The 10,679-nt window shown below is 44.3% G+C and overlaps 1 protein-coding gene across 1 annotated transcript; it reads right to left on the minus strand.

Moving 5' to 3' along the window:
• Nucleotides 1–2,328: 2,328 nt before the first annotated feature.
• Nucleotides 2,329–4,580, minus strand: LOC136496437 (transcription factor MYB4-like). Its single transcript, XM_066492106.1, has 3 exons — nucleotides 4,278–4,580; nucleotides 4,052–4,181; nucleotides 2,329–3,479 (listed from the first exon to the last, which is right to left on the minus strand). The coding sequence occupies exons 1-3, from the start codon at nucleotides 4,408–4,410 to the stop codon at nucleotides 2,927–2,929; spliced, it is 816 nt and encodes a 271-aa protein (XP_066348203.1). The 5' UTR covers nucleotides 4,411–4,580; the 3' UTR covers nucleotides 2,329–2,926.
• Between the last annotated feature and the right edge of the window lie 6,099 nt (nucleotides 4,581–10,679).

Here is a 10,679-nt window from a genome sequence, read left to right on the forward strand (position 1 = left end):
GTCATTTGCTAAAGAATAAATACTATCTAAGAAGCATTTTCAATACAATTTTTTTAGGAAACATTTCCAATACAAATTTATTGAAGCAAGTTCAAGTCCTAACTTATATATTAAATTATTGGTTAAAGCTCATTAAATTTGACTTTTCTATGTATATATAAAATACGTTTATTACTTTGGCATGGAGGAGAAGTAGTGCGTAAGCGAGTGTAAGAGCACATGTTCACATGTCTGAGGAAAAGCTAGACTTTTTTTTGTGTGCCTTTTTTATCTGGTACTGCAATTAGGAACAATGTAGTACGAACTAATACACATGAAAGGATACGTACAATAAACCTTTAGAAGCATATCATTGAGCTAACAGCAGCCAGCCAGCCAGCTATCTCCACTAGCATTTGGAAATGGAATTTAACCTGAGCCTACATGGCTATAGCTAGCTAGTTTGAGCTATTGTGGAATATTGTAAAGTTTATCCAACCTATCCATATCCCGTAGCCAAATTTGAATCTCAGATGTTGCTTAGACCAATAATTAGAGATGGTACCCGAGGCAACCTTTTTTCTAGCGAGGACCATATTGCTGTTAGTGATGCCTACACATTGCCTTTTAGACTTTATCATTTTGTAAATACAATAAAGCATGCATCTATATATAGCTTTCTATCTTGAAGGAATAAAACAGGATGGTAGACCATTGAATCAACGAGACGAAACATCCAAACACTTGTTATCCTTGTTGATTTAGCTTGTATATAATTTAACAAACCAAAGTATATTATAATGATCTATTTCATTAATATATGATAACATTAAAAGGAGACACCATGTTCGCCGAGAGGACCTAGAAGATATGAGATTAATCGAAAAAAGAAGACTTATTCATAACACGATCTAACGGTCTAAATTAAACCAAAGAGTCTATATCTACTACGATAATAAATAGTAAATTCAGAGTAATAAAATAGTCCACGGTTGCTAGACTAATTGGTCAAGCACTCAAGCCTCCGGGTGGCGTCCCCCGTGACCAGAGTTCGAATATTGGGTTAGACGAATTTCTGGTAGGCGGTGTGGAAAAAAAAAACCCTCGCTTGTCCTGCGTTCCCAAAACACAGGTAAGATAGACCGTAACAGCCCTTGTGTTTAGAGTAATAAAATAAGGGACAATAGTAATTTGATTTCCATCGTCACTGCTTAGTGAGAGGATTGGTGAGCTGTTTTTTTTTTTTTGATAAAGGATTAGTGAGCTGTTGACTACGCCAGCTACTAGAAATTTTAGCAGAAGAAACTGTACGCCCGAAGTAATTACTGGAGTAATTAGCACGCAATGGCATCAGTATTCTTTACGTCAGCAGTATGTCATATTTACGTCTGCATGCACCGAGTGACATGTTTTCTGCACATTAATTTCCACTTCTAGATATGGAACTAATTCTTTACGCCCTGTAGTCATATGAGAAAATTGCCTTTTGAAACTTCAATCAAAGGATAAATTCCATGTCCTACACTGTACTCGTCTACTCAGGCAACTCCTTTGACTTGACTAGGATACAGTGCGGAAGTGTTCACATCTTGTTTTGGAACAATGACCAATGTTTACTACAACATCTTGCCTCCTCTTTTGTTGATTCCTTTTCTTGAACTTGTATACTCTTGTTTTCGCTAATGCATCTTCAGTAGGGGGGCTTTGGCGCTTCCTGTTTCATAAAAAGGTTTACTACAACATGTACTGTATATTCATTCAGATTTTTTTTATTTGATTTGTATAGAGCGTATGATCATGATCATTAAGGCCCCCTTGCTTTGATGCTCATCAAACTGTCGGCGACGATAATTAGCAGTGTATTCCACTCATCTAGCACAGCTCAAAAGGTATCCTGGACAGTACAGTATCTGAACCCTAGCGTAGACAACGGCAGGAGACCTGCTTGTGCCATTGGAGACTGTTGATATAGTATAGCTTAGGCATGAAAGGCACAGGTTGGAATAGAAAAATGGCGGCGCCAATCTGCATTTGTGGATCAGGCCCCGTTTAGATGCGAAAATTTTTGGCTTTTGGCTACTGTAGCACTTTCGTTTGTATTTGGCAAAAATTGTCCAATTATGGACTATTTAGGCTTAAAAGATTCGTCTCGCCAATTACGGGCAAACTGTGTAATTAGTTATTCTTTTTACCTACATTTAATGTTTCATACATGTGCCGTAAGATTTGATATGACGGGAAATCTTGAAAATTTTTGGATTTTGGGTGGCATCTAAACGGGGCCTCAGCACCCCCACACGTTCTTCGTTTACTTTTCCAGATCAAACAAAGGTGACGCAGCAATCAGCAGACAGCCAGATCTGTGCTTGGCATTGTTTGACTGTAAAATCACACAAAAGAAATCCTCCTTTAGTTTGTCCCGGTCTCTGCTGCAGTCTGCACACGTGTTTCAGACTTTTTTCTCAAAGGCAACAGTTACCATTTCACATCAGCTGGGGACGAAGCGTGCACTGGAGAATGGACAGATCGCAGGCAGGACAGAAGCCGTACACGAGTTGAGCATTGGCATAACACACGAGTAGCAGACTAGATGAATTTAATCAACGAATTGCAAGAGGCCGAGTCCATTTCTGTTCTGGTGATCCTCACTACTGTACATGGAAATCTGCATGCACAGCGTGCAAAAGAATTCTTCTTGGAATGGATAGCATAGGTTTCGATCACCGATACCTTGTCGATCGATCTTTATATACAAGAAAGCAAACAAGATAGATGCAATGGCGTGTCGCGTTGTTTCTGCCTAATTTCGTCGTGGACACTCTTTCATTCTCTGTTAATTCGCTGCTATTGCCCCCTCCCTAGTCCCTCCGACGCAAGACGTGCAGAGGGAGAGAAAAGAACGATGAATCAATTAGCCAAGGAACTGAAAAATCCTCTCGCGCGCGCTCTAAATCTGCGGCAATTCCTGGTGCACGTCGCCGGACTCCATGAACACTCTGAGCCAGTAGTCCAAGTCGCCGTCGGCGCCAACCGACGACGCGCCCAACGCGTCGGAGGGCTCCATGGGGACGTCGAAGCTCTGGAGCGGCATCGACAGCGTCTCGGACCAGAAGGTGTCGTCGAACTGAAACTCCTCGGCGTCCGAGGCGGAGGAGGTGAAGCTCTCCTCCTTGGGGAACCCGGGCGAGCTCCCCGTGTTGCCCTGTTCCTGCTCCGTCATGGACGACGACGACTCGGTCACCGACGACAAGGCCGCCGACCGTTCAGGCGACACCGGCGCTGTGGTGGCCGGGACCGGGACGAGGGCGACGTCGGCCGTCTTCTTCCTGGCGCCGCCCCCGCGCTTGGGCCTGTGCTTCCTGCCGGCGCCACCTGCTGCCTGCGCCCCGTGCTGATGCTCCGGCTTGGTGGGCTCCAGCCGCTTCTTGAGGTGCGTGTGCCAGACGTTCTTGATCTCGTTGTCCGTCCGCCCGGGCAGCGTGGCGGCGATGGCGGACCACCTGTGTGTGGCCAAACAATTCAGAGCTCATCACATCAGTGCACAGCTTTGTCAGAGGAAAGGAATTGATTACTTTTACTCTCTGCTGCGTGATTGGATTCCCCTTGCGGAATCACACGCACTTGTTTTAATTAACGCTGTACTAGTTCAATTTTTTAACTGCCCTGAGCTCTAGACGGCAACGGCAGGCAGCAGTGCCCCGTTCGTCGTCCACGACGAGGACGGACGGCCAAACTAGAGGAGGTGGAATCTCCGGCAGATCTCGCGCATCATCAGTGACGCAATTAAATTAACTAGTGACCAAGTGGCCTGCACACTTGGGATTTTCTTTCTTCGTCGGCCTCGAGGCGGGGCCCACGGGGATAATGTATTGTATGCCCTGCCCTGCCCTGCCCCACTGACAGGAACAAGAGGAAGACGAAGACGAAGAGTGATTTGCGTTTGAAGCAACAATCACTGCTCCTCCGATTTAGCAAAACACCCGAACAGACAGCAATGCGAGAAAGGGAAAGAAAAGGACGAGAAGAAAAAATGGGGGGCAGAATTAATTAGCAGCAAGCAGTAGTGCAGTACCTGTTGCCGAGCTGCTCGTGGAGGCTGATGATGGCGTCCTCTTCCTCCTTGCTGAAGTTGCCGCGCTTGATGTCCGGGCGCAGGTAGTTGATCCACCGGAGCCGGCAGCTCTTGCCGCACCGCAGCAGCCCTGCAGAAGCAGCAGCACGTCTCGTTAGCACTCCGCGGCGGAGGAGCTAGCAAGCAGAGGGAGGCAGGCAGGTCGTCGAGTGGGTTGATCACTCACCGGCTTGCTTGGGCAGCGCGCGCCAGTTGCTGTGGCCGAAGCTCTGGATGTGGGCGACCAGGATCTTGTCCTCCTCGGGCGTCCATGGCCCCTTCTTCAGCCCCATCTTCGCGCAGCACGGAGCCCTCCCCATTTGATTCTACTGGATGGATCTCCTCCGATCCTCTGAGTGTTGTCTGAAGCTGTGTGCTTTGCTAGATTGGCTTGTCTGTTCGAGGGAGGTGTGGGGAGTGCAGGCAGGGAGGAGGGAGGCGTGTGTTTGCTGCCTGCCTGTTTGTCTTTGGGGACGGGAGCACTGTCCTGGTCGTGCTGAAGGTAAGGGTGGAGTCGTGAGGGTGCCCGGCTATTTATCTTGGTGGCGAGTGATGACGGGGCTTGAGAGTTTTTTGTTTTTTTTTTTCAATAATAAATGCATAGAGCGCTTGAGAGTTCAAACAGACACGTGCTCTAATGCGTAAGCCCACGCAACTTCCGGGTAAGTGGTTCCTCTGGGTGGGCCAAGTGGGGCTGTAATTTTCCACCGTTTGTGATTTATTTTTCCTCGTTACTTTTTAGCTCACGGATAGGGCCAGTTTGGTCTTTGAATTCTCTAGTCTAAATATTTGTTGAAAGTTTTTTTACTGTAATTTTAGAGCATTTTCGTTTGCTAGTATGATCTAAATTTTTTATTTAGGCTCAAGAGTTAAAGTGGTCTAAAATTGAGTGACTACACTTTAGACCATAGGATCCAAACATTCCGTGAGAGTTATGTTGCTTAGAGAAAACCCTTCTATTTATATTAGGACAATCCCCATCTAAAATTATGGGATAGCTTCTATACTTACCGAGTGAAGCAGATGCTACGTATAGAAACCATATTCATAATAATGGATATTTTCTTCAAAACAAATTCTCTCAAATCACTTATCATTTCTCTCAAATTATGGGATAGTTTCAGAGATATGTATTTTCGAAATTAGGTGTCATGCTGTGATGAAGTTCTGGACAGAACTGGATGTAGGGGCCTTTCAAAACCCTTAAATGTCTTATTAGACTTTCCAAATATCAGAAGCTTGTAGTACTTTCCATTATCTTTCCATATTGATAAAGATTATACCTTTTGTATTTCGCTGTCATCATATCCTTTATGGATTAAAACGTATAAAGAGGTGAAGCAGCACTGCTGCATTTGATGTCACTTTGTTTGTTGTTTTGCTTGTATGTCGGATTGGGGAGTAGGAGTGCTTAATCCATTGTTTAATGCAGCCACAAACTTGTTTGTCATACAGGCAAGTGATAAAGTGTCCTGGGGATGGATCCATTTGAGTATCGTCCAGTCCGGTTCTATTTCAATGGAGAATTCATAAGAACAGGAAGACAAGTGCAGTACATCGGTGCTCGGATGGAGGTTTCCTTCATAGATAGGGATAAAGTGTCCCTGTCTGAGATTATTGGCCACCTAAAGGACCACTGCAATGTAAGTGAAAGGGCTCTCTTGCATTGGCTTCTTCCTGGGAAAGAGCTCGATAATGGTCTGAGGCTGCTTCTAGATGACAAAGGCTGCTTAGAGGTAGCAGGTACCATTGGGGATGGAGAGGTAGCTAAAATCTATGTTGAAGAACCTATTGCTTTGGAAGAAAGTGAATGTGACGAAGGCAGTGAATATGAAGAGGAGGAAGGAACAAGTGATGAAGATGACTCACTGAATGAGCAGGAAGTGCAGGAGGAATTGGATGATGAAGGACCTGAGATAGAAGAGGATACTCAGCCTGTGCATGCAGCCAATGAATTTTTAGGTGCAGCCATTGTTCCAAGTGGTAATAGAGCTGGGATCCAACAACCAATACAACTTGATGAGGGATGGAAAAATTCAAGGAAAGACAAAGGCAAGCAAGTAGTTGTCCATGATCCAAAGTCTGGGGATAGCAGTGACAGTGACTACTTACCTGGTGATGAGTGTTCTTCTGAGGATGATTTGTAGAAATTCTGACCAAGTTCAGGGTGTTTAAAAGGAGGTTAAAGGCTGGACAGGTAGCCAACTTAGATGAAGTCATATTGGGCAGTCCCAAAGAGGTGCCAAATTTGTATGAGATAGAGGATGAAGGAAATTTGACCCCATATGATGGCAGCAGTGATGATGAGGATTCAGTAGAAGAGATGAGTGATGGGGATATTCAGAAGTGTACTAGTAAGTGTCCAAGATTTAATAAGAAGGGACCAATTCCTAAGTTTGAGATTGGAATGAAGTTTAGTGGAGAGAAACAATTCAAGAAGGCATGTATCAAACATGGTCTAGTTGAGAGGAAGCTTATCAAATTCTACAAGAATGAGGCATCAAGAATGATTGCAGTATGTGACTGGTCCACATGTAAATGAAGGTGCATGGCTTCTGTCAATTCTAGGAGTAGTAGTTGGTAGATTGCTAGCTACAATGCTGAGCATACATGTCCACCTAGAAGGGACAATAGGTTGGTCACTGTTGGTAGAATTGCTGCCAAGTATGAGAAGATGATCATTGCCAACCCTGCTTGGGGTCTTGACTCAATGAAAACAACTGTGCAAGAGGACATGTTTGCTGATGTGAGTTTTAGCAAGCTTAAGAGGGCCAAGTCCATGGTAATGCAGAAGGCATTAGATGCTACTAAGGGTCAATATCTACTCTTGTACAATTACCAGCTAGAGTTATTGAGAAGTAATCCTGGAAGCACAATTATTATGAGAAGACAAGGTGATACAGACATTTTTCAGAGGATGTACATATGCCTTGATGCTTTGAAGAAAGGGTTTAAGGCAGGATGTAGAAAAGTTGTTGGGCTAGATGGGTGCTTCTTCAAGGGAGCTACAAATGATGAGCTGCTATGTGCAATTGGCAGAGATGCAAACGGCCAAATGTATCCTATTGCATGGGCTGTGGTGGAGAAAGAGAATAATGATAGTTGGGATTGGTTTTGTGATCTTTTGTTTAGAGATATAGAGGTGTATGGTGGCACTGGATGGGTTTTCATATCAGATCAGCAAAAGGGAATTTTGAATGCAGTGCAGAAATGGGCTCCAGATGCTGAGCATAGGAATTGTGCTAGGCATATATATGCCAATTGGAGGAAAAAGTTCAAAAAGAAGGAGTGGCAGAAGAAATTTTGGGCTTGTGCAAAGGCCCCTTGTGTCACATTGTTCAACCTAGCCAAGGCAAGACTTGCAAAGGATACACAAGCTGGAGCTCATGCTATAATGAACACTGATCCACATCACTGGAGCCATGCCTGGTTCAAGTTAGGTTCTTTTTGTGATTCAGTTGACAACAATATGTGTGAATCTTTTAACAAATGGATTGTAGAGGCTAGATACTTTCCAATTATTACCATGCTTGAGACAATTAGGAGAAAAGTCATGGTTAGGATTCAGCACAACAGGACCAAATCAGATGGGTGGAACACAGTCATATGCCCAAATATCTTGAAAAAATTGAATGCATGTATTAATTTATCTGGAGTTTACCATGCAATATGTAATGGACAAGACCAATTTGAAGTGGTTCACTGGATTAACAGGTTCACTGTGGACCTGAACAAAAAGGAGTGTTCCTATAGATATTGGCAACTATCTGGAATGCCATGTCCTCATGCCATATCTTGCATTTTCTTCAAGACAAATGATTTGTCACCATTCATTGCTAGCTGCTACTCAGTGGAATAGTTCAAAAACACATATGACCATTGTCTATTGCCAGTGGAAGGAATGATTGCATGGCTCGTTTCAGAGAAAACACCACTGAAGGCTCCTGGATATGTAAAGATGCCAGGTAGGCCAAAGAAGGAAAGAAAGAGAGAAGCACATGAGAAACCAAAGTCTGAAAAGGCCTCAAAGGTGGGCACAATTATCAGGTGTACGAAATGCATACAAATTGGTCACAACAGGTCCACATGTGACAAAAGGAATGGCTAGTCCCATAATGCTGCTCAGGTTTCAAGAGAACAAGGTAGAACTCCATGAAGAGGAAAGCAAATACAACTCTATGTACACAGAACAAAAGGACAAGGACAACCAAGGTATGGTTCCAAAACCAGTGTAACATTATTGCCAATTTATGATCCTCACAAAATATGTGTGTTTAATGATTTATTTCTTCTTTTACAAGGCTGGAGGTTCAAATACATTGGCTAAGACATCTGCAATTGCCAAAGTTGATACAACTCCTTCTGGTTCAGCAACTATGCACCTACACTCTAATGTGCCATTTACCAAAGCTGGCTCAAGTGTGTCTATCACTATAAACTCAAGGAAAGCTGGAGTTCGTTTGAATGCTCAAGGACCATCCCCTCCAAAGAAGGTCTCGGTTAGAAGACCAGCCAAAGGCCCTATGTTCTTTCTGCCAGCACCTGGTGATGCCATCTGAAGTATCTGTGATGTCCATGTGTAATGCTAGAATGCTGGCTTAAGTTTATTTTGCTACCATCTGAACTATGGATTGTGAGGTGTAATGCCAGACTGTTGGCTTAAGTTCATGTTGCTACCATCTAAACTAGGAATTGTGATGTGTAATGCCTGACTGATGGCTTAATTTTACCTGACAGCATGTGAACTATGAATGTCATGTGTAGCTGGCGTCAAAACCGGCGTGGCGTCAAAACCAGGTGGACTGCAGTCCATGGCCTTTTGTGTCCGGTTTTAGAAAATAAATGGTCAAAGATTACTGGTTTTAGAGTTTAATGGTCGTTCTCGAACTTCGCCAAAAATTCGATGGTCAAAAATGAACTTTTCCCTTTCTTAAATGTGTACACCAAGTGATCACGCACCTGTAAAAGACAAATCAGCACACTTAAATGAGGGTGACGAGCGAGGACGAGACGAGACTCATCAAGGTTGAAAGGAGACAATCGTACTTGTGGTACGTTGGAGTGAAGGACCCTGCTCTTCCGTCGCTCCTGTCCACACACACACCGCAAGTCCGCAATACCGCGCGCAGAGGTCCGGGCTTAACGAAACGCGTCCGTGCACCGTGCACGGCACCGCATTCCAAAACAGAAGGCCGGCGCGCGGCAGCGTCCTGGCTTAAAGTTAACACCGGTGTTTCTCGGCTAGCCGCGAAGTCATCAAGGGCGCCGCAACTGTTCAGCGGCACGATCGTGTTCGTGTGTGTGTGTTGCCAGTTGAAAGTTGTCAAGGCGAGGAGTTCAGTCCGTTCGTTTGGCTGTGGCTTATCGTAAAAAATCGTAAATTTTCAACTGAAACGGTATTTTTCTCTCACACAAACTAACCAACAGTATTTTTTTATAAACCAACAATGATACGAATCAGCCAACCGAATATGTCGTAAAAGTGAAAGACGAAGCGAGGAAATTAACGCACGGTCTAGAGTCGTCACACGCGCTGCGGCCTGCGGCGGCGCGCGGAGCAAAGTTCAGCGCACCTGGGCGAGGTGTGACCAGCGTGCAGCGCATGTTTATGTCACGCAAATGCCCGAGGCAGGACGGACGTCGCAGTCGCAGCCGTATCGAATCGGGGCTCCTCCCCGCGCGTCTACGGCCGCTTTTTTTTGCCCGGGCGTGGCCGCGAGCCGAGAGGCGGCAGCGGCACCGAAGGGTTGGTTCCACCTTCAATTCAAGTCAACCCAATCCAACGCCAAAACTGCTCCGCACGGCGCCACTTTTCCTCTTCTGTGTTTTCTTCTTGGAGCGCAAAGCGGCTCCAATCTTGTCTTGGGTGCCGGGGCCGGGATATCAATGGCGTGTGATGTCAGCGATATATCAGGTCGGTATTTTTTTTTTTTTTTTTTTTTTTTTTTGGCCCCGCTCGCTTCGCTGAAAAATAAGTCGAAACACTGTTCTGGCTGATTTGTTGCGAGAGAAAACACTATTTCAACTAAAAAAATAAACTAAAAAGTATGGATTATAAAGTACGAATTATAAGAGAAGCGAACAGAGCCTTTGGCCACGCTCCCAATCTATCTGGCCATGCATGCTTGACTTGCGGTGGATCCGATAGGATCATCATCGAACAAGCTTCAACTGCCAGCAGCTCTGCGAACAAGTTATAATAATTTCAACCGTGGATCTGGACTAGCAACAGTAGATATATAGCTATGTATAGTGTTGAACCCCTACTGTTATTTGTTAAAACAAAGCTAGCTCAAAGAATTTTTTACAAAAGCTCAGGGCTAGGGGCCGGAGAAGGAAAATTAATTTAAATTTGATTCACTTTATTTATATATTAAAAAAATAACAACGGTTATAGTAGCAAATAAGTACATTATGAAAATAATTTCACGTGATAATGTTATTTTCTATACATTTAGTTAAATTTAAAATCATCTAACTTTGGACAACTAAAAGAGTTTAGTGAATTTGGACTCAGGGGATAGAACACTATATGTTTTATGTGCGTGTCGTCGACCGGAAAAAGAGAAGAACCGACAATGGGAAACAA

This window comes from Miscanthus floridulus, chromosome 12 (assembly GCF_019320115.1).
Source record: "Miscanthus floridulus cultivar M001 chromosome 12, ASM1932011v1, whole genome shotgun sequence".
Taxonomy (NCBI): Eukaryota; Viridiplantae; Streptophyta; class Magnoliopsida; order Poales; family Poaceae; genus Miscanthus; species Miscanthus floridulus.